This window comes from Oratosquilla oratoria, chromosome 6 (assembly GCF_046742065.1).
Source record: "Oratosquilla oratoria isolate Oo_2021 chromosome 6, ASM4674206v1, whole genome shotgun sequence".
Lineage (NCBI taxonomy): Eukaryota > Metazoa > Arthropoda > Malacostraca > Stomatopoda > Squillidae > Oratosquilla > Oratosquilla oratoria.
The window spans coordinates 58,391,977-58,416,817 of NC_134782.1; the positions used below are offsets into that span (position 1 = coordinate 58,391,977).

The 24,841-nt window shown below is 48.8% G+C and overlaps 1 protein-coding gene across 4 annotated transcripts in view; it reads right to left on the minus strand.

Annotated features, from left to right (window-relative positions):
- The window catches only part of zip (myosin heavy chain 10), a 129,715-nt gene that overhangs the window by 58,972 nt on the left and 45,902 nt on the right, over positions 1-24,841 (minus strand). For all 4 annotated transcript variants that reach the window (XM_076187008.1, XM_076187010.1, XM_076187009.1 and 1 more), the window contains exon 2: positions 2,374-2,530. In XM_076187008.1, the coding sequence (XP_076043123.1) occupies positions 2,374-2,530 (157 nt within the window). The remainder of the gene's footprint in view (positions 1-2,373; positions 2,531-24,841) is intronic.

The following is a 24,841-nucleotide window of genomic DNA, read 5'->3' on the forward strand; positions in this document are numbered from 1 at the left end:
CATGGTCTTGGATCACGTGTTGGACTTGTGATCGACAGCTATTTCCCTCCCGGAAGAGCTCAGACCACATATGACCGGTCTATGGATAATGCTGCGACCTTACACGCACGCACACACACACCCAAGTCCCCGACCACAGTTGAAGTAACGACTCGCAACGCAGCGATACTGAAATTATTTCAGCTTTGCGCGGGATTCGAACCCGGACCTCCGTAGTGGTAGCTTGGAACTCTACCAACTGAAAGTGTGCGTGTGCAAGTAACGTGGTTATGAACACGAAAAAAATTAAACCTTTATTATCAGCAGCAGCATTAGATCATACATGTAGTCTAACGAGAGAGAGAGAGAGAGAGAGAGAGAGAGAGAGAGAGAGAGAGAGAGAGAGAGAGAGAGAGAGAGAGAGAGAGAGAGAGAGAGAGAGAGAGAGAGAGAGAGAGAGAGAGAGAGAGAAACTACTTGCGCGGCCACAGCAATGCCCCCTAAACCCGCTGGGCTCGACCGTGTTGTCCTCCTGTTCCCTTGAAAGGGGAGGACCCCCACCCTCACTCCCTCTCTTCTCCAACAACAGCTCCCTCACAGGTGTACCTCCCTAGCCCATCCCACACCGTCCCGGACAGGCCCCCACCAGTTCTTCAAGACATCCTATCATCGAGATTCTTTCTCCCCCCCCCACCTCCTCCTCCTTCCCAGAGACAAGGAGGCTACAGACAAGCCCGCACACCCAGCGTAGCAGCGGCGAGAGAACGGGAGGGCGGCCGGAGACAGAACCGAATTAGCTGCCTAATAAGGGTGGCCCCCACAGCTTCGGAGGAGTGAAAGCAACACTGTCCAGCCAGCCAGCCAGAACGAACTGGTGGGCCAGCAGACACACCGTGTTACCAGGCATAAGGGACGGGGCATGAAACGAGAGAATATCTTCAGGGAGGGAGAGAGAGAGGGAAGGAGGGAGTGGGGGGGGGCGTAATGCCACGCTTGCCTCATCAAGAGTTCGTGGTGGATGACGACGACCACTTGGGCGTGGCAGGAAGGCCTGTCGAGTATCACTCCCGCCCGCCCGCCCTTCGGACGCCCCCAAGTCGAGTGCCCGGCGCCCGAGTGTCTAGCACACATAACCAGACGCGTGTCGCCGCCGCTAAGTCGTCTGTCATTCTTGAGCAAAGGTAACGTATACATACATACACGTACATACAAGTACACATACCACAAATGTATACACTTCAGACGGGGGAGCCTTCCCACACCGCCTTGTCCGATTCCCGCCAGATGAAGGGACGAAAGAGAAATTTGCAAGAGTAACATGGCATGGAATAGCAAGGTCCTCCTTCAGGAGGCCTTTGTTCATGTCTAGTCTTCAGAATGGCATGGCACGAGAAAGGAGGTAAGTATGCAATTCTTTCCCGGGTCCTTTCCTGGCAACTCATCCACTAACCTACGACATTTTGTCAAAGCCCACTAAGGCCTGTAGGAGGTTGTACGAACACCCATATGTCCACATATCACGGGGGGAAAGAATGACGCCACCTCAAGTGCAGAGGGAATGGATCTCAAGTACATGTAGCCAGGGATGGGACCCGATTGGAAACAAGTCAATTTTAGCGACGAAGAGGCCTTAGGCCAGGTGGAATGAAAAAGACGGTGCGGGAAGGGACCCCTTGGGGGAGTGACGTCATCCGAATAGGGTTGGGGCGGGCTGGGCTCAAGTAAAATCAAATGGGAGGGGACTTGGACGAAGAATATACGAAATACCAGTAATAAAAATACAAGTACAAACGTAGTAGTAGTAGTACAAATACAGAAAAGAGGTTGGAAATATGGGGGAGGGGAACGTGAACACGGGTAGGGCGGAGGGTCCCCCATCAGGACAGGTGGGGGTGTGGTGTCGACGTGGGCGCCCCTCGCTCGATCTTTTCATACATTCGTCTCGGGAGACTTGTCTACAAGTCGCGGAACTCTCTCCGTCCGTTCGTTTGTCGTGTTTCTTAAGTTTCCTCACGGCTGACAAACTTTCCTTTCCCCCCAACAAGGGCAGATGTGCTGGTGAATTGTCTGACGGCAGATTCTGTTGAACCAAGTTTGCTGGGGATACAGTTGACGTATAGAAAGCGCCACCACACCCAGACAGGTTAGTTGGAGCGACTTTCCCTGCCGGAGGAGTTGTTGTAGTAAAAGTGGCGCTAACTTGAGCGAATGCAACAAATACCATTGTGTAGCGAAGAGGTTATACATACAACTCGTCTCGCCACCCTTCCCCTCTCTCCCCCTCAGTTTCTGGTGCTGGCTGGTGCTCCGAGGGGTGTCACGCGAGTGGGACGCGTACATGGGACGCCTCTGCACCACCACCACCACCACTAACAACAACAATAGGTCCTCTACCTTGCAACATGGATCTGTAGGCACAGTCGGTGATGGCGAAGACGTGTGGGGGCATCTCGTGTCTCTTCTTCCCTTTGTACATCTCGATGACTTTCTCGGTGTAGATCGGAAGCCGCCGGTACGGGTTCACGACCACACAGAAGAGGCCAGAATAGGTCTGCAACGAAAAGAAAAAAACAGTTAACAACATGTCACGGGCAAAGGGAAAAATGTTAGCAACATGTCGCGGGCAAGAAGAAAATGTTAGCAACATGTCACGGGCAAGGAAAAATGTTAGCAACATGCCACGGGTAAGGAAAAAATGTTAGCAACATGTCATAGGCAAGAAAAAATGTTAGCAACATGTCATAGGCAAGAAAAAATGTTAACATGTCATAGGCAAGACAAAATGTTAGCAACTTGTCACGGGCAAGGAAAAAATGTTAGCAACATGTCGCGGGCAAGAAATTCTTTTTTTTTAGCAACATGTCATGGGCAAGAAAAATAAAGAAGGGCCGTGTCACGGGCACATGGGTGAGGTTATGTAGGGAGCCAATGAGGGTGTTCTATGGTTGGGGTATGGGGAAAAGGGGAGTGTTGTATGGGAGGAAGGACAAGATGAATGGGGAAAGGGAACCAGGGCGCCGGATATTATATATATACACACACATATATATATATATATATATATACATACAGAGAGAGAGAGAGAGAGAGAGAGAGAGAGAGAGAGAGAGAGAGAGAGAGAGAGAGAGAGAGGCAGGCGAGATATTGGGCGGAAAAAATAATAGGTTAGAAAAAATATAGTTTTATTCATTTTTTATTCCCTATTAACCTAAGCGCACCCAAAAATTTAAAACTTGATCGCACGCACACGCACACACACACACCGAACATACAACCTATACTTATATACTAGTACACAAACATGAGGTTCATTATTCTATTGCCCAGGGGTATTATCGGTGTCACGGCCACTATCCCTTCGGTATGTACACCTGCCACGCCAATCATTTGCCACAGACTGTGTATGGCTTCCCCCACCACCACACTCGCAAGCAGGAACTGCCTCTGTTATACCCGAAGCCTTAAACCAGGCATAGTCCAAGAGGGTGAGGGGGGGGGGGACGAGTGGGACAGCAACTGCTAACTAGACAAGGAGGGAAGAAATATTAAAAACACTCGACATGGAAAGGCTTTTCAGTCACAGCTAGCCAATACGGTGTGTGTGTGTGTGTGTGTGTGTGTGTGTGTGTGTGTGCACGCGCGCGCGTTTACCTAGTTGTATTCAACGGGAAGGGGAGCTATGCTCGTAGTGACCTGTCTTTGTATCTCTCAGCATCTAGTTTGTTCTTAAATTCTTGTATGGTTTTTGCACACACTAGTGTTTCGTCCAATTAGTTCCAGACATCCACCACTCCGTGTGTGTGTGTGTGTGTGTGTGTGTGTGTGTGTGTGTGTGTGTGTGTGTGTGTGTGTGTGTGTGCGCGCGCGCGCCACATGCCACCACCGGAAGCTCCTCAGCGGGAACTCGAAATGAGGAAACAGGTTCCCCGGAAATCTAAATCCGCCCAGTCGAACGACGATGACGACTGCCATTGCCCCGGTTACTTGAGAATTATCCACCAAAATTCCAAGCAAGAGAAGTCGCACTCAGGGTAACGGGGCAGCCTCCTCCTCCTCTTCCACTATGGCCGCCGGGAGAAAGTGATCCCGAGATTCTAAGGCCAGAAGGGGAAGAAGAGGACGCGCATTTCATACGTGAAGAGCGGAGAGAGATGGAGGGTGGAGGAGATTGCGGGGAACAGGAAGAAGAGGAGGGGAGGATGAAGAGAGGATAGACAAAGCTAAAGAAAACGAGACTGAAAAAAAATCTAGATTGTCCATGCTGGCGTCACAAAGTAAAGTTCCTTACCGACGTCACGTCACGTCACCTTGCGCAACCCCTTTACGTCACCACTGACGTCATCGTTATTGTCCTGAAGGAACCAGAGCCCAAAAACAGTAAAGCCATAGTCAAAAGATCCGACCCAATCAATAGTTGACTTCGTTTTTTTTTCCCTCCTCACCAAGAAAACGCTTCCTTGTACTGTGAACAATGTGACGACGATTCCGTTTATCGGTAGGCTAGTACGGTGCCCCTTACAGAGGACTTTGTAGCGTAGGATAAATAAGCCATGCCCTTGGTTCAACTTCGCCGGTGGCAGGGTCCGAACCACCATCCCCTCGACCTTCGAAATGCTCTGATACTTTTGCCACAGACTGTGGGATGCAGACAACCTCGGCCCGTCAACAATAGAGCAATTGGTGGTCCCAATACATAGTATATTGTGCCACCTGGAACCATGTGACCTCTTGTCAAGGTTATACCCGACGCTAAACGGAGTTAGTGGTAATAATAGTCGAAGCAGAGGCAATAGTAGTAGTAAAATACTAACAATATCAGAAGCAGTGCTAAATTAATCTCCACTTCTTTACCGGGCAGGAAGTTCTACTTCACCGACCGAACAAAAACTAACATTTAGAGAGAGATAGAGAGAGAGAGAGAGAGAAGAGATAGAGAGAGAGAGAGAGAGAGAGAATTGTCCATCTCCAGGTCATCACGAACAAGTGTCTCGCCACGATCACGCAGCACTGTAGGATCAGTGTGATTCCCCATGGTCTTGGACCACGTGTTGGATTCGTGATCGACAGACATTTCCCTCCCGTAAGAGCCCAGAGCTCACACACGACCGATCTAAGGGTGCCTGTGACCTTACACGCGCGCGATACTGAAATTATTTCAGTCCCAGGCGGGATTCGAGCCAGGACCGCCGCAGTGGCAGACGGGAACTCTATCACTGCGCAACGAGTGTGTGCGTGTGTGTGCGTGTGTGTGTGTGTGTGTGTGTGAGAGAGAGAGAGAGAGAGAGAGAGAGAGAGAGAGAGAGAGAGAGAGAGAAACAGCCGCATGAACTCCCGGATACCAAAGAGAACAGGAGTAATAAATCATATTAAGTCAACCCACTGCAGCAGTCCGGGCCATTTGAGTCAGACTGCTTGCCCTGCTTGCTTCTGTCTGCCTGCTTTCTTGCTTCTGCCTGCCTGCCTGCCCACTTGCTCGCTTCCCGTGCCTGTCTGCCTGCTTGCGCTAGTGCGCGTCTGCTGCTGGAACTACTGCGCAAGAATGAGAGAGTGAGGGAGAAAGAGAGGGAGAGGGAGAGGGAGGGAGAAAGAAAGGGAGAGAGAGATGAAGAGGGAGAGGGAGGGAGATGAAGGGAGAGAGGGAGGGAGAGAAATGAAGAGAGGGAGGGAGAGATATGGAGGGAGGGAGGGAGAGATGGAGAGAGGGAGGGAGAGAGATGGGGAGAGGGAGGGAGAGAGATGGAGAGAGGGAGGGAGAGAGATGGAGAGAGGGAGGGAGATGGAGAGAGGAGAGAAAGAGAGAGAGAGGGGGGGGTTGAAGTGCCGCTGCCGCGGTGCTGGGAAGCTCGCCGCATCTCCTTATATGGCCTTGCCTGCCCCCACACTGCAGGAGGGGGAGGGGGAGGAGGAACACCGCGGACCATGAGTGGAGGAGGAGGAGGTGCAGGAGCCGCACGAGAGCTCCCCGGCTCCTTCCCGTCCTTCCTCCTTGAGGTCCTTCTCAAGCCCAGACTTCCATAGTGTACCTCTAACCTTCGCCCCAACATATATATATATTTACAATAAAATAGCGTGGCCATTACATGTGGTTTAACTCCCCTCTATTACCACCATGAGACCGACGACCAACTTCACATATTTTCTTCTAGTTAACGATTCTAAGTGGCCTTCATCCCCCCACCCGGCCATCCTCCAAACGTTTCTTTTCCTCTCTCCAACTGATGCCAAGACGATATTATTCAACAGAGTCATCTTGTAGATAAACGATCCTTATCTGTTCTGTATAGACACCCGTCAACACTTCAATCTTGGCTAAGGGCATACGATTTTATTCGGGTGCAAGGGGTCCTTAAAGCCTCCCCTCCCCCCACTCCCAACCACCACCACCACCACCACGACCATCTCCGTCAGAGAGGAGCCTCAGCGTCTCGCCTCCTCCGGAACTCTCCCCGGATGATCAATAGCCCATCCGGGAGGTGCCCCCCTCCCCCCCCGCCAGTCTTCTAGTCCGGGATCGAGGCCCAACAAGGGGAACCGGCCTTTTCGTGGGTCCGATCAGCGAACCTCCAAACCACGTGGAAAGAGCCGCTAGGGTCCAAATTGCAAACCACGCGAGACAATTATACGACTGCAGTCCACGCCACTTGGAGGACGAAGAGGAGGAAGATGGAAGATGAAGAACAAGGTGACGATGAAAAAGAAAGTCAAACAATTTAACACTATTTTCCTTTATAAGGTGAAGGCAGGGAAAAGCGGGGAGAGGGGAGAGGGGAGAGAGAGAGAGAGAGAGAGAGAGAGAGAGAGAGAGAGAGAGAGAGAGAGAGAGAGAGAGAGAGAGAGAGAGCAGTGTGTGCATGTGGGAGAGGACGCCGATGCCGCCAGCCTAGCATCTACTCCAAATGAAAAACCATCCATCAAATCCACTCGAGAATCTATTTGGACACCCCTGTACATACAAACAGAAGAAGCAGGCGTGCATGTGCAAACAAGGATAAAAAACGCGAGCCACGACTTAATACACAAACACAGGCATCCACACACACACGCATCTTAAACCATCACACTACTTCTGTAGCAGCCTTCGTTCTATTCGAAGGCCAATGGTCGTTAGTGTGCCAGTTTTAGCACGCGTGCCCGGGGTTGCCCACCCGTCCTATATCCTGATTCATCCACTCCCATCGTAACAAAATGGGCAAAGGTGAGCCACATCATCCAATACATGCCAAGGGTTTACGACAAACGAACAGATCGATCTAATAAAAAACAAGCCCAGCAAGCCCAGTCAATTTCCCGAACTTAAAAAGTCCTTCCATACTGAAACGACATATGGCTGTATAAAACCGCCCTCCGTTAACCTAAATGGATCCTGTGACGACGCAGACAATACTATATAAAGAGGTGACAAGCGAGAGTGATAGATGCAGCTTAACCCACGCGTCTTCAAGATAATAAAGTAAGCAAAACAAGAAGAGGGGGCCCGGGGATTGAATTTAATCTCGATTGCGTCGTTCGAGTGCAACTTGGAAACATTCTGGATGCCGCCAATCTATTTCATCTCGAAGGATTGTGGGGAGGTAGAAAGGGGGGAGGGGGAAGTGAGAGGAGGGGTAGGGGATGAATAGGGGAAGGTGATGGGTGGGAGAGGATGGGGAAGGGGAAGGGAAGAGGATAGGGAAGGGGAAGGGGAAGGGAAAGTGGAAAGGGAAGAGGAAAGGGAAGGTAAAAGTAAAGGAAAGGAAAAAGGAAGAGAAGGAAAAGGGACGGGGAGGAAATGGAAGAGGAGAGAAAGAGGGAAGGGAAAGAGGGAAAGAGAAGGGGATGGGGATAGAGAGGGAGAGGGAAAGGGAAGGGAAAGGAAGGGGAAGGAAAGGGAGGGAGGGAAGGGGAAGGGAAAGGAAGGAGAGGAAAGGGAAGGAGAGGGAAGGGAAAAGATGGAAAAGGAAAGGATGGAGAGGGAAACGGAAGGAGAGGAAAGGGAAAATGGAGAGGGAATGGAGAGGGAAAGGATGAAGAGGGTAGGGAAAGGAGGAGGGTAGGGAAAGGAAAAGGGAAGGGAAAGTGAAGGTATTTCCCTGCATACCTTGCCAACCGGAAGCTGTGGTTGCTTCACTTCCGTCATTTCCCTCCGCGACCCAAGAGCGAACGAGCGAACAAGCGAGCGAGGCCAAAGTCTGCAACTCACGTGCCCCTCCCCTCCCCCCCCATCCACCTCCGAGGCGAAGCACCGGCGCTAGTTCGACGACCCAGCCCGGTGTTGTGCGTGTGGCGGGCCAGGTCACAGCAAGAGAAGAGATTCGATTCCGTTACCTACGAGACCAATTTGACATGAAAAGGGGAAAGGGTCGAGGAGAATTAAGAGAAGGAGGAGAGAGGGAGGAGGGAGAGAGGAGGGAGAGAGGAGGGAGAGAGGAGGGAGAGAGGAGGGAGAGAGGAGGGAAGAGAAGAGAGGAGAGGAGGGGGGAGGTGTCAATGTTGGATGGGTGAGTGGGGTGCATGACGCCACAAAGCTCGGCCAGTTCCCCTTTAAAACCTTCGGCCCCGAATTGTTCATCATTCGGGAGTTTTGCTCCCGAAATACCTGACGACTTGACATAATGGCACAGAAGGTTAGCCTTCCATGCCTACCCCTCCCCCTGAAAAAAGAACGTTTGCTTCAAACGTTTGAAGTCCCGATACTAGTAACGTTTCGACATCATACAACGCTGACCAGCAGGAGCACCGTCGCTAAAGGGCGTAAACGTTCGGGCGACGCTCACGTCACACTACTCACGATGACGTCATCCCTTCCCCTCTTTCCGTTTCCCCTCGTTCACTACGTCAACCATTCTATTGGATAAACATTGTGTGTGTGTGTGTGTGTGTGTGTGTGTGTGTGTGTGTGTGTGTGTGTGTGTGTGTGTGTGTGTGTGTGTGTAATAATAATATACGGTTTATTGGGTATAGCAGCATTACTGCTGAAAATATACATCCTACAAGATTATAACAAAACTATGGCAGTGAAAAGATGTTACAAGCACAAAACAACAGTAAACTAAGGAATAGCTGTGTTGTACAACAATGTTAATTTTTGTTGTTGATTAAGTCCACAAATGTCGGTATGGGGCTGCTCTTATACCGGTTGATGCGTGCTCTGGTCGGCTTGATGGTATTATGGTGCTGTAGCCGTGGTCGTGGTCGTGGTCGTGTTCGTGGTCGTGGTCGTGTGTGTGTGTGTGTGTGTGTGTGTGTGTGTGTGTGTGTGTGTGTGTGTGTGTGTGTGTGTGCGCGCGCGCGCGATATCACAGACTTGAGTAATATTGTATCGACAATTTGATTCCTAATCTTCCTGTTCCTGTAGTTCAATCAACTATTTGAACTCTCAATGTTACCATCCCGGCATTCAAAAACTAAGTGAACTCCAGCGTTGATTACAAGCGCTGAACATGGAATTTTGTATATTCTAAATAAAAAAAAAATGAACAAAAGCGAGGAATGCGTGAACAAAGGGGTGGGGAGAGGGAGAGGGAGGGAGAGAGAGAGAAACCCGCGACATATGTGCCTGCACGACCAACAAAAACAAACCCAAACCTTGGACACAAACACTTGTTCGGAATCTTTTATGGACAGTCTAATCCCGTGTTTCCCCCCCCTCCCCCTTCCGCAAGAGGGTACGGCGCGACAGCGGTACCGGGGGAGGCGGGCGCGCGTGTATGTGGTTTTGAGGGGGGGGGGGTGACACGACATCTCGAGGAACTACAAAACTGACCTCCTGCAGGAGACCTAAGGTAGAGCGAGCTTTGACCCCTCCGTCATAGGCTGGCCCTCCTGTGTGGACACCAACCTATGCCTCGCTGCACTACCTCTGACCCCGAACAGTGTGGCTAGAGTGAGATCCTCATCCACGAGGAGCTAAGAGGGAAAAGGGGCGATAAATAGGGTTGGGTGTATGCTTTAATTACGACATTCCCCTAATAGGGAGGGGATATTTTGTGTGTGAAAAGAATACTTTGTGTGTGCAAACACAAAGTGCATGTTTCGTACATGCGTTCAGTTACCACTGCAGTCTGGTCCAAACTGTATTGAAGGGATTGCCCACACGAGGCTTCGGCCTTGTCACGCTGTTATAGGAATCCAGTCGATCGAACGGTCGAGAGATTACCCTTTTGGACTCTTTCTCTCTCTCTCTCTCTCTCTCTCTCTCTCTCTCTCTCTCTCTCGTGGAGCGTAGTGGGTACAATGACCCTTCGGAGCATGGGCGTGCATGGGCGCGCATGTGAGAGCATGTGAGCGTACGTATGCGTTTGTGAACAGCACGTGGCAGAGACATTCCTGAAAACACACACGTACATTCCTAACCACTAAGAAGTCGTGTCACCCCTAACTGTGCGTGCGTTAAAGCCCATTAACCTTACTTAGGTACGGGCGTGGGCGTGAGAGGGTGCCTGCAACCCTTCGCGCTTGTGTGCAGGATACACTTTATTCGACGTGAACGCGCGCGCGCACACACACTCCTTTAGTTCTACAACCCATTTATTTTTTATTCTCAATTAACCTGACATGAGTAGAAGAGAAGTCTGTCTGCTGGTTCTCAATTTCAAGTTCGAGGATGAAGGACGACCTCAAATACCCCTTCAGAACTGGGTGATCCTTTTCCCTGCCTACCTGACAGTCGCCAGGAGATTTTATTAAAATATCCGCAGCACCGCCTCAGTGGCGATGGGATTAACATTCCTGAACATGGGAGGGAATCCGGGGCAGAGACACTAGGGAGGGAATTGTCTTCCACACGGGGAACTCAAAGATTAAGCGCGTCACGGCGGCGCGGCCAGCCGGCCCGGCCTTGGGCGAGGTAAACTTCGCATACCGCCAGGTCAATGAATCAAACTTCCCGCAGGTGCATTCCCATGTATTAGTTCGAAGATTCAATTTTGTGTGTGGAAAATGGAGATGAAAGGGATAAAAGACACGCGAGACAGACAGGGAGAAAGCCTCTATTAAAAAAATAAAATAAAATAAAATAAATATTATTACTGCTCGTGATACTACCGCCACAAAGGGCGTGCCAAAGCGGCACCACCACCAGACAGGTCCGATAGGTGGGGGTGGGCGGTTGTGTGCGACTCCCCGCACCGCCTACCGCCTACCACTCGGCCATCGCGCGCGCAGAGAAGCCCTCGACACGACTAAGTCCTCAGCTCAAGTAGACATAATCTCAAGTCGGGGGGGGGAACCCTCGCCCAGGCTTCAACCCCGTCTCCCCAACCAGGGCCATGATAAATACAAACATCAGGTGGCCCCGGGCCTTCCTGCAGGGCCCACCCATGGGCCTCCCGCCGGAGGAAGGAGGATCGGGAGAGGAGGAAGAGTTGATGGGAAAGGAGGAGGAGGAGGAGGAGGTAGACAGGAGGGAGGAATTCGAGAAAGAAGGGAATTGAAACCTGGACGGGCGCAGTGGAGTGGGGATGCGTTGGAAACAGGCGGGAGTGAAGAACACAGTGGTCCTCGCCTCTTCCTTCCTTCCTGGGATCAAACGTTTCTCCACAAGAGGAAGAAGCACCGCGCCCTAGTCACACGAACCAGCATCCCCTCCCCCTCCCCCCATCCCTGCTCCTTCGGGAGGTAGAAGTCCGTTCGCATCTCCCACATACGATTTTGATTGTCCCTTTCCCTTGTACCACCGAAGACCAAAATCCCCACCTCGCGTCTTTATTTTACTCATCACCGTAGCACACCGTCATCCGGGTGGGGGGGGGGGGGCTGGAAGTAAACAATCCTAGTTGCATCAATGGCCACAAGGCACTGCGGAAGTGTAGGAGACTGTACAACACCCATGCCCCCCCTCCCCTCCTCATCCACGACTCTTACTACAAGTTCGCATTTACTCTCGTAAGACTTTAAGGTGCACATCCCTTCCATTGTCTGCGACTCAAAACAAACCACTGAAAACGGAAGGAAGGTTTTCATCTTTTACTTTCCCTCGACGCCAACCCGCCCCCTCCTCCTCCTCCTCCCAACCGAAGTCTGGACTACGAACCAAATCATTATTTCACGCCTTCAAGGCCGGATGCTCCACGGGCCCCACGGAAATTCCTATACAGAATTAAAGTAAGGGTGGAAGGAAGATAGGAACATCGTGGAAGAAAGGAAAAATGTGTGGTGAGCGGGGGAGGGGAGAAAGAGGGATAGGGAGGGATGAGGAGAGAAGAGAGAGAAGAGAGAGAGAGAGAGAGAGAGAGAGAGAGAGAGAGAGAGAGAGAGAGAGAGAGAGAGAGAGAGAGAGAGAGAGAGAGAGAGAGAGAGAGAGAGAGAGAGAGGGTTACATCCAACATTGTTCTTGGCGCCCCGAGGAGGAGGAGGAGGAGGAGGAGGAGGAGGAAGAGGAGGCCCCACAATGAACACAAAGCCTCAAAGCGAGGAGAACCATCATGACGTCACCCTCCTATAATGTAGCGGCAGGTACAGCTCACAAAACGCTCGTCGGCCGCACCTATGGCTGGATGCGCCCTCCATGCCGGTAGTAGCGGATATGGATGCGGGTGTAGGCGTGGATGTATGTGGATGCCACTGGAAGCGGATGTGTGTGTGTGTGTGTGTGTGTGTGTGTGTGTGTGTGTGTGTGTGTGTGTGTGTGTGTGTGTGTGTGTGTGTGTGTGTACGTGTGTATGTAGATAAGCCTTGCATGGTGAAAGTTACGTATGTGGGTGCGGCGTGCATGTAGGTAGCTGGGGATACAGATGAGTTTTACGCTCTAGTAGTTGCGGAAACTACTCATGGACAAGAATATACTCCAGGTACCCTTGCGTTCAACCGTACATACAACCTTACTTCATTCTCACATTCATGCTGGATAATCAATATCAATCCTTTATCCAGTTTTGGATACATAGACGGGCAATGCAAAATGAAACTATCGACATGGATAAGTAAGACGTTCGCCTGGTCTTCGTGAAAATCGTGAAAAAAATTATGGAGGGGAGGCTATGATGGCGACTGTGTGTAGTCACTGTAAGCAGTGACGTCACAAAACCAGAGGGCAGGAAACAGCAGCTGTCACGATTTTGCCCTGGATCGAGTGACTGCACACCAGGAAGCTTACCTGTGTCTTCTCACCTTCACTAAGCCGCCAGGAATCGAACCCAAAGCCTAGTCATTCACGACGCGAGTACAAAGCCCAACGTCCCAGTGGCCTATTGGTGCACATATAAAAAGGAGGGAAACTTGTGACCCCGCCCACGTCCTCCCGCCCAACGAGGCAGACGAAACACGTGTCGGCCGAGGTAACAAAGACAGCGCGTGCAGGTCCCGCGTTCGCACGTGGCGCACGAAACACACACACACACACACACACACAGTGGGCCTTGTGGGGTGGATCCTGTATCCCCACCCCCTGTACCCGGTTCGAAGCCTGACACCCACCCTTCCACAGCAGCGACTGAATACCCACCCCCGTGTGCTAGGCAACAGCTTGGGCAAGTGGCAATCACCGTTCGTGGCTGGGGGTTGAAACTTAGGTGTGATCGCCACGAGATAACCGAGGCCTCACAGCTGGTGGCCACACGCGCGCAAACTGACCGGAAATGACGTAACACGTCAGTTGTAAACCCTCATGTCGTGTATACTAATTGTACAAAAGTAATCACCATCCATACACGTGGATGCAGCCGCGAGGTCATGGGCGTTCACGGGCAGGGCAGTTTCATGTTTCCCTGGAAACTGAACACCCAGCACGTTACAACAGCCAAAGCGCCAGTTTCCCCTACCGCCTCTCCCTACCACAGTTTCTCGGCGCCTCCCTCCCGCCTTCCATTCCCGTGACGTCATTCGAAAATAACGAATTCGTGGCCTCAAGTCGTTGGTGGTTGACTGGTCGAGCTGAAGGAGGAGGAGGAGGAGGAGGTGGGGGGTAAAACTCGGCACGTCCGGCCTCCTCAGCCAGTAAGGCAGCCCGCCAACCAGCCGGCCGGAGGGTGCTTGGTGATAAAGACAAGACCCATCTCGTCTGGGTATATCAATGGGTAAACCCCCTTTCGGGGCTACAGAGGGGGGCAATGACACCCCCCATCACCCCCAAATCACGTCCTGCACCTGTGAAGCGGGGAACTCCACAACACGAGGGGCATGCGTGCGTGTGCGCGCGAGCTCAGATTCGTTGTATATTTGTGTTGTTATCAAATAAACAACAAATGTTGAAATTGTACGCCCGGGAGTGTCAGCAACATTCACGGTTTGTGGAAATTACGGGTACCCTGTTCAGATTTATCTAGACTCGTCAAATCCATAAAATATTAATCCTACACATACAAGATCAATCTGTTCTGTCCACACAACACTGCATGTGCACTCGTAGCCTAGATGTATGTTTATTACATACAAGATCCTATAAACACTTACACACACACACACACACACACACACACACACACACAGAGGCAGCCTACACACAGCAAGAGCACAATTTGATGTACCACGTAGGGTTATCGTGTGATACAAGCACTTTCCACATTTATAACATTCCAACAAAAATTTAACAAACTCTCAACACCATCAACATGAACAAAATCATTTGAAATAACGCACACATGGAGAAAAGTAACAAACAAAACAACGACGGCGAACGTAATGCGAGAAACAAACAAATAAATGTAGAGAGCCTGGCAACCCGTTTCCCGCTGATCCCTTCGCAGCTCGGCAGCGGCGGCCATGTTGGTGGTGACGCATCCAGTTCAAAAGTTGTGGCGCGTACTACTCAACTTGCCCCAATGCCGGTTTGACACACCCACCGGTTGTCTCGGCTTGCCAGCAGCCTGTCCCGTCCCGGTTTCTTGCCTCGCCCGTCTGCGGCGAAAGAGCAAAGGCAAGACAAGGAAGGACAACCAAACGGAAAACCACATTGACTGCTCTCTCCCACACAAACCGCTTGCACGGTCGTGGTTTCCCATTGGCGCGGGAAGTGTGTTTTCAAAAGTTAGTAAAAGGTTTCCTATTGTAATGATGGTAGCGGGGGAAAGGGGGAGTTATGATTGGGAGAGGAGAAGGTAGCTTGTCGGCGTTCTTTGGGAGTTGAAAGAACCAAAAGAAATCCGTCCTGAAAGTTACTACAGGAAGAACTTGGAGGCTACGGTTGCTCCCAACCGTCCGGCCCCTCTCGTCGCCTCGCTCTCGCCCTCCCCGGACTACCTGACCCTGCTGCGACGGACGGTCCCCCCTCGTGTGGCGCCTTAACCCCTTTGTCCCTCTAGAACAGGCCATCCAAAACTTCATCCCAAGCGTCAAGTGATGCTGATGATAACAGCGACTCTAGTCAGCATCACAGCAACCTGATAGCATGTTTTTACCGTCCCAGCAAGTTTAAATAGCCTTCTGATACTTGAAACCACAAGAGCTCTCCTGTCTTTCTGCCCTCGCCAGGCCTGCTACTACTCGACCTAGTATGAACTGCAACAATTCTATATGCGGTATACACTCTTCAAAAGAAGGTCCTGGTATGCTGGGCAAGTACAGTAACGGGGAAAGAAAGCGAGGAAGGAGGAAGGACGGGATTGGGTGTGTGGGAGAGGCCACATTGTGCCTGAGACGCCTTGGCGGCACCCACCCGGACCCACGTCCGCTACCGGACTGTTCAGTCACTACAAGGTCCGGGGGAAGTGTAATGACGGTACATGACTGGAGGGTGACCAGGGGGAGGTCAGAGTAAAGCATCTGACCCAAAGTGAGCTCGTTTACATTTTTATCTTGCCAGTTATCATTTCAAGAGTATTTTTACCCGCGCGTCATCGGCTCCCTGCCACACCCCCCTCCCCCAATTGGAGGAGCGAGATGCAGATCCCCTTGTGTTAATGGCGTCCCAGGGTCCTCCCATGGGAACCTTGGTGGGAGGTGGGCCCCAGAGGTAGATGGAAGGGGAAGGAGGGGGTGTCTGCTGCAGTTATACGAAGCAGTGAATACAGCGTGGCTGTCATGGCCAAACCCCGTCGACATGACGTCATCGGCCAAACCCTTTACGCGCTAGCAGCCGACACGTTTGGCGGGAGATACACGCCACAATTAACAATTTTACTGCGCACATTACAATAAAAATACGCGAATTGGAATTTCAAGTTACTGTGTAATTGTGTACCAGGAAGTTATTACCTAATTGTGCGTTACAGGGCAGTTTTGTTAACTATTCTAGTCTTGTCCATTTCTGTAACCTAACTAGCGAAATCTTCAGGCACATCCTGTCTCTGCCGGCAGACTAAATATTTGTCCGTTAACCTTCGAGATTCTAACGTCTTTTTTGAACTTGAATGTTATATTCACGCCCCTTTGGGTCCTACCTGTTGCTGCTGGTTACAATTGGTTGTTTTTATATTCCACCTCATTCTTTTCCTCCACCAGAACTATCTTATTATTATCATTATTATTGTTATTACCATTATTAATAATAACAATTTGAGCCTTCAAGCTTCTGGGTAAGTTTCCTGGCCCATGCATCTCAAAGTAATTCTAACAATCAGCCACCAAGTCCTTGTTTGTTTTTCTACATTCAAAGTAGTTTCATTTTTTCTCCCAGTCTGTATGTCATGAAATCAAACAGTTCTTGGCGTCGTGTTTCATCTGCCATGTAATTTTTTTTCGTTAGTTTCGCACTCCACAGCGGATTTTTCTCAAGATTATTATTATCATTATTACAATTTAAATAGCACGTAACGGGTAAGGACAGCTTGTGATGATTAAGTGAATACGAAAGACTCATAGCCCAAAATATAACTGTGAATAGACTTAGTAACCATGCGCTGAAATTATTGGTTCTTTCAATAGGGGTAGATTAACTTTAGGGGACATGGAACTGCCTAGAGTAGGCCTTGGTATCTTGCCGTCTCCTCCATTCTTGTTCTCATGTTCCAAGGTGACCAAGATTAGATCTGGTCATTAACACAAAGGTAACGATATGTATAAGAACATTTTGAACGTTTCTAATCTTGCCTTCCTTTCAATACGAAAACTGACCAACTAAAATAAATGTTAATGGAATTATCTACGACCGATTCTAGTGGATTCCGACTTGAAGTGTATTCATCCCAAACATCCTATCACCGACATCAGTATGAACCCAAAGACAAGACAATATCCCATCTATGACAAGAGGGTTGGAGGGGTGGGGGTGGGGGGTAGATGTGGGCGTGTGCACAGAATCCACCCAAGTTCGATCAGGGTACGAAATAGCCTCACCTAACGTACCCAAACAGGTGCCAGCGTAAGGCCACCACCCCGCGGTGCCCCTCCCCACCTCCTCCATTTCCACCGCCCACACATCCCTCACAACAGCTTTATACACCCCATCCCCCATCCCCGGGGGGTACTATCTGTTGTATTCTAGATCCGTAAGGCTATTGCATTCACCTTCATAGCATCCAATAGACAGTATCTGACCTGCAGATGACATGTAATAGGGCAAGTGCCCGAATCAACTAATAGGGTCGTCGACAGAAATGCAAAACACTCAAACACGTTATATTCCGATTACAAATTTCCAGGATCATGCATTCATATCCGTACATATAATACACGTGGTAAGATCATGCAAACAGACAAGCAAGACAGACTGACGTCTATGCTTGACTGGCATCCCCGAAGCACACAAGTTGATGATGACACGTGTTGATGAATGTGAATCAAATTCAATCTCTTCTGACGACGACGACGACGACGACGAGGGTGGAGCTGGTGTTGGGTAGGAACAAACAGCTGCCTCTCCGTCCTAGGGGCATTAACCCATCGTACACACCTTCCGAATACAACCCGGTGTTGCTGACCACACTCATTGTATTGCGCAAACAAGGTCATCATATCAAGACAACATGGAAGGACTCGCAGTAATGGAGTTCAACTGTACAAATTTAGATTTACGAAGGAAATGGACAAGAATTTGTTTACTAATAGGGTGGTCAACGAATGGAATATGTTTAGTAACCATGTAGTGAGCGCTGAAACTATCAGTAGTTTTAAGAAACGGTTAGACAACTGGGGATGACGGGTGGTAACTGGTCATGGAACTGCTTAGTGTAGGCCTCATGGTCACTTGCACTCTCCTTCATTCTTATATAAAATCAGTCTATTAAGGACCAAAATTACCGTCAAGATCTTCCTGATTCTGCCTTCGCAAGAAACTAATTATCCCTACAACATAACGTTCCTCTTATTACCCACTCACTCAACCAGCGTTCCAACACCCACATTCTATTATCAACATCTGCGTAGCTTACAACATGTTCCCTAACTACGGAGACAACCCGTACACGGTGCGGGGTTCCAGGGACATACTAGAGACGAATCAATCTCTGACAAATGCGATAAAGCCCTGGAAAGGGCTGGAAAAGTCTCCGAGATGGCCAAGATTCCGACATGTCTAAACTAAATACTATATGCCAAGAATAGCTGGCCGCGTGTACGCCCGAATGCCTAAAGGTTTTAAAGCTACCCAGGCTGGATGGGATGCGGATGGGCTATTTCTGTCAAAACGGGATTTATTTTTGTACATAATAAAGCTGAAAAAGCGTTGTAACGTGCTTCAATAGTAAGCCGTGTTGAATACGTTAACTGGGCACAATTCTTTTTTCGCGGAACATGTGAATTATCAACCTAATTTTAATGTTAATATTAATGTTGGGTTTACGACCATCGTTTCTTTCAACTGGGCAAGAGTAGAGCCTGCAATGTGCAGCTTTAAGACTCAAGTTACACAGTATATATGTTCTCTTTCCTGTTGAAAAGTATAACAATCACGGGAGTCATTGTTTAAAATCTTCCATTTTCAGTCCACAACTGTACATAGAGCATTTTCAGTTGCCTGTAATTTTATCCAATTTCCCAAACCACGTGCTACTTGCGTTATTTTCAATTATACGGCAGATTTCTGAGAACACCCAAAATAAATCAATAAAAAATACATTATACACAAGGCAAAAATAAACATCTGTATAAAGTAATCAAGCAGCAAAACAGATCTGAAGACTTCCGCAAATTCTTGTTGCGAAAATTCTACCAACAGGTTTGGCCAATGTACAAGAAATTACTATACCCGTATGCAGTGATCAAGAATTTTTACGAAACTAGTTTTGGCTGAAAAAAAAAGTTTACAAGTTTGAAACTACGTTCGATCTGAGCCCACTTGTTCAATATTTAAATTATAAATCTATAAATGTAAATTCAGTGACATACACGCGCAGTTGTTGCCTAATAAAACTATCATTCTTACTTGTGGGACGGTAATTTTTTAGGATCTACATCAGGAATATGTTTAACATACGAAGCTTCAGTTTACGAACAACCCCTAAAAATTACCGTCCCACAAGTAAGAATGATAGTTTTATTAGGCAACAACTGCGCGTGTATGTCACGGACTAAAAGATCTCTCAGACTCCCACGTTGTGTTCAGAGCCGTGAGATGCGTTCCTGTGTCTACAGAATAATCTGTTCTATTTACATTTACACACTAACACCTGCTACATCCTCCACATTGCGCGAGCAGATGGCGGACATTTTGCCAACAGTAAAAAGCTGCTGCTGCTGCTATTACTACTACTACTACTATCCTTAACCCGTACACGTAAGGCAATATTTCATATTTCTAAAAAATTCACTCAAATACAACCTAATCCACTATCCTCTCCCTGACAATGTGTCCTAAAACCTGTTCAACCAACCTAATATAAGCTATACTTGCTTCTCATGTCTGGGGTAAGGAGGGAGAGAGGAAGGGAGAGAGGAAGGGAGAGAGGGAGGGAGAGAGAGAGAGAGAGAGAGAGAGAGAGAGAGAGAGAGAGAGAGAGAGAGAGAGAGAGAGAGAGAGAGAGAGAGAGAGAGAGAGAGAGAGAGAGAGAGAGAGAGAATTGGTAGGGGGGGACAAGACCAGGTTTTCTGTAGCATCTATGTAATTCCTATCCCCCATCAGCAGCTCCGCAAGGGAGAGTGGAGGGGTGGGGTTGGGGGGATAGGGGAGCATCAAGAAGAGGTAGGACACTGATCAATATCAGTCGCGTTCTCGGCAAAGCTAAACATTATAGTAGTAAACACCACTTTATACGTTTCACATTCCCTCGCTATTCCTTTCAACTCTAGCCTCTATCCCCCCCTTACCCTCCCATCTCTTCATCAGACCCCTCCCCACCTCCTTCCCCCTCACTACACCCGTGACAACCCCCCCCCCAACCCCATCTTCCGAATATCACAACAAGAAACGTCAGTACGACCAGGAATAAACAACAGAATGGCCACGACATTTCTCGAATGTCGTCAGGATTTTTTTTGCCCATTGTCATCTTCAGTCACGCAGGACGACGACGACCACGACCACGACGGCTTGCGTGAAGGCCCGCCCGCCCGCTCGTACATCACTTGAAAAGCCACCGCCCCCCAAATCAGCTGACACTCGTCACCCTGGACAACTCGCACACCGGTGTAATGTCACCCGGCGTACCTTTGAGGTTCCTGCCCCGATCACGTGATCAAACCCTGATGCTCATCTACAACAACCACACTCCATTTGTTAACTAATACGTACACGAAGTAGACAGCCGCATTTAAGTGGGGAACCCCCCCCCAACACACACACACACACACACACACGAATACTGTGTGCGCTGCTGAAACTATCGGTAGTTTTAAAAAAGGTTAGAACTTGTGGGATGGAGGATGATAAGTGGTAATGGACATTGAAATCCTTAGTGTAGGCTTTATGGTCTCTTGCTGTCTTCTCCATTCTTATATACTTAAAGAGGAAGTCACTGGAAAGGAGTAGATCTGAAGGAGACCTATCTACCTCTACTCAACCTATCTCCTTTACCACAACTTCCAACCCTCCCCGTCTTGTCCATCCATCCATCCCTCCCAAGATCTGAGTCTTCCCAAAATTGGTCACTGCACAAGTTCCATCCACCAGTTACAACTCGCGAAGAAGGCGAGATAAGCAAATTAGTCAACCAAATTATCTATCGTTCACCGCCAACTCTTCTCCCCCATAATAACCCCCTTCTCCCCCCCCCTCAAACCTCCATCTATAGACGGGGAGTGTCCGCGTTATTACTATGATTGTACCCAGGGGTACAGAACTAAATAAAAAATCCAACAAAACCAGTTTTGTTCTTTCGTAATTTAAACGAAGGTTCTCTGTGTAGGTCGACGTTTGTATAGCTTTCTACTTAGCCACTTTGGCATAGAGGAAACTTTAAACAAGATACTTTGTTTACCGGCGGTTGGGAATATTCTGAGATTAACCCTCACCGCTCCTCCACTTCCACAGATATTGGATGTCCACAACTTTCTCTCTCTCTCTCTTTTTCTGTGTGTGTGTGTGTGTGTGTGTGTGTGTGTGTGTGTGTGTGTGTGTGTGTGTGTGTGTGTGTGTGTGTGGTGTGTGTGTGTGGTGTGTGTGTGGTGTGTGTGTGGTGTGTGTGTGTGGTGTGTGTGTGTGGTGTGTGTGTGTGGTGTGTGTGTGTGGTGTGTGTGTGGTGTGTGTGTGTGTGTGTGTGTGTGTGTGGTGTGTGTGTGTGTGTGTGTGTGTGTGTGTGGTGTGTGTGTGTGTGTGTGTGTCAACAAGACTGGCACCGAAAACTGAACTTTCAGACAAAATGGGGGAAATTATTAAATTTGTAAACACCACTGAATAATAAGAACACCAAAAATAGATAACTATGGATATGAATGACAGGTAGTAAGGGACATGGAACTGCCTAGTATAGGCCTTACGGTCTCTTGCGGTCTCCTCCATTCTTACGTCTTTATAATAAAATAAATAAAAATAAAATCAAATAAATTAGTAATGATAATAAATTATGAGAAGAGGAAAGGGTGAATTGATGGGGAGGGGGGGAGTCTACAGCAGTCTGGAAGGAGGGGGGGCATGCCCACCCCTATCCTCCCCTCCCAGCTCCCCAGTTACTACCTGTCCCAATCCCAAAGGGTGAATGGCGAACCAATCCCAAAACTCGCGTACCCAATTAAAAGTTGTCATCTCTGACGACGACGACCAACCCGATTAGCAAGACATCATTTACACTTCCCAGCAACTGTCGTCGTCGTCGTTACCATTTTATTATTATTATTATTTATTATTATTATTATTATTATCATTATTATCATTCTCGGTCGCATGCACATGCGTCCTGGCCTTCATTATCCCACGAGCTACACGTTAGGTAATCCACAGTTACTGAAAGAAAAACCCACACAAATACTAACTCGCACCTTCCGACAAAGGATTAGATCGTGACATTTAAGATTCTATAAAAGGGGGAAATGAAGACATTCTAGAGGAAAAAGTCTACGGATGGTAGATAAGCATCTAATCATCTTTACACTCGAGATCAAGGCGCAGGTATGTCCGTCTTGCTTACAACATGACCACAGCAACCGCTGTCTTCGCTACCCTCACCATCTCATTAGTGCACAGCCACCAACCTCGCATCCGTCCAACCTGGCGCCCCCCACCCCTAGTTTCATCCCCCCTCCCGTCATACCCTCCCAAGGTCCCCGACCTCAATCGACTCTTATTATTATTATTATTTATCTATTTTTTTTTTCCACCTCATGGCACGATATTTCGAAGTGTGAGGAAGGGAGAGATAGACTACATGTCATTGTATTATACAATAGGTCACACATCATACAGCCAAGAAGTGGACCCACCCACTCACCCTGAAAGGGGTGTGTGTGTGTGTGGGGGGGGTCCTAGCTCCATCACCCCCCCCCCAACCCTTCCCAAGAACCACGTCCTATGAAACCGGCCACAGTCATAATACGGTGTTAAGTTTACAAACTATACCCATACCACTCAAACTTGACCTGTGTGTGTGTGTGTGTGTGTGTGTGTGTGTGTGTGTGTGTGTGTGTGTGTGTGTGTGTGTGTGTGTGTGTGTGTGTGTGTGTGTGTGTGTGTGTGTGTGTGTGTGTGTGTGTGTGCGCGCGCGCGCGCGTGTCCATTCACCGGCGAAGGACGTTGGAAGCGAGAACTCAATGTCGATGTTGCCGCGATAAGCTCCAGGATCCCAACGCTACTTTCCCCCGTCGATCGACCCGAAGATCAGATCGACCAAATGTCTGGACGATTTACGACGAAAAGCCCCTTTGAGACCAACATCAGAAAAAAACTCCCATTGTACAGGTCGTGCAACTTCACATGATCCCTAGTCAGAGGTATAGATACTGCCCCACCCCAAAGGAAGCCACGACAAGAATTTATGGGGGGCAATGGTCTACTGTTACAAAGTACACATTTTTATAAAACGTGAGGAATCTGGAAGGGGAAAATTATTCTTGGCAAATAGATAAATATAAGACAATTATAACTAATAAGGCAAAGGGTTTCTTTATCAATATCATTACTACTTTTTTACATTTATTGGTAGGATTTTGGAAGAAAATTAAAGTGGGGAGCCACACCAATGTTGAGAATTCATGAAGGGAGGAGGGGATGGAGTGAAAAAAAATGCTGTGAAACAGGGCTCTGAAACAAGATTAAAATATAAAGGGACCACTTCAGAATTCAAAGCAAAGGAACACATTTAATCTTTTTCCTGCGGCATTGCTGAGAGAGAGAGAGAGAGAGAGAGAGAGAGAGAGAGAGAGAGAGAGAGAGAGAGAGAGAGAGAGAGAGAGAGAGAGAGAGAGAGAGAGAGAGAGAGAGAGAGTTAGTTGATGCCCAGCCCCTGTGCCACGTTAACCCATGGGCTGGCTGACGTCACAAGTTCGCAAACCACAGTTTCCCATCATTGAGACGAAACTCTGTTCGCCTTCATCGCTCCTTCAACTGACCTACATTTAGTGCACGACACAAATGCTAGGTTGTAGTAATGGCAGGCTAGTGGTGGTAGACTAGTGATGTGGTGGTGGCATCCTAGTGGTGGTTTGGTGGTAGAGTAGGTTAGTGGTGGTGTGTTGGTACAGTAGCTAGTGGTGGTGTGGTGGTAGATTAGCTAGTGGTGTGGTGGTAGATTAGCTAGTGGTGTGGTGGTAGATTAGCTAGTGGTGTGGTGGTACAGTAGCTAGTGGTGGTGTGGTGGTACAGTAGCTAGTGGTGGTGTGGTGGTACAGTAGCTTGTGGTGGTGTGGTGGTACAGTAGCTAGTGGTGGTGGTACAGTAGCTAGTGGTGGTGGTGGTACAGTAGGCTAGTGGTGGTGGTGGTACAGTAGGCTAGTGGTGGTGTGGTGGTACAGTAGGCTAGTGGTGGTGTGGTGGTACAGTAGGCTAGTGGTGGTGTGGTGGTACAGTAGGCTAGTGGTGGTGTGGTGGTACAGTAGGCTAGTGGTGGTACAGTAGGTTAGTGGTGGTGTGATGGTACAGTAGGTTAGTGGTGTGGTGGTACAGTAGGTTAGTGGTGGTACAGTAGGTTAGTGGTGGTGTGGTACAGTAGGCTGGTGGTGGAGGTAACGGGTCGTAGGGAACTACCCAACAAAATAATTAAAGAAACAAATAAATAAATAAATGAAAAATAAAAAAAGTACTTTTTCACTGTTCTGTGTGGTCTTGATGCAACATGAAAATGGAGCCAACCTCAATTTGAGTGCGGTTTTCCTCAAGTTGTAGAGAAGACGCTCTCTTATCCTCCAACCCCAAATGTGGAGACACGACCTCAGGGCAGTTCAAAAAATCTGACCAAATTAGCACAAATGGCTCGTTCTCGCTTCGGGTTTCACGTTTTTCAGCCAACTTCAAATCGGGAATTATTCCTCAAAACCAAAAAAATCGGGTGGAATTCCTTCACAGATGTAGGAACTCAACCCCCAATCCACCTTTATCTTTATTCTATTCTTCATCCACAAGCTGTGATAAAAAGAAAAGATGGGATGGATGGATGGGTGTATGCATCCTTTGTCTGGCTTTTGTGTGTGTGTGTGTGTGTGTGTGTGT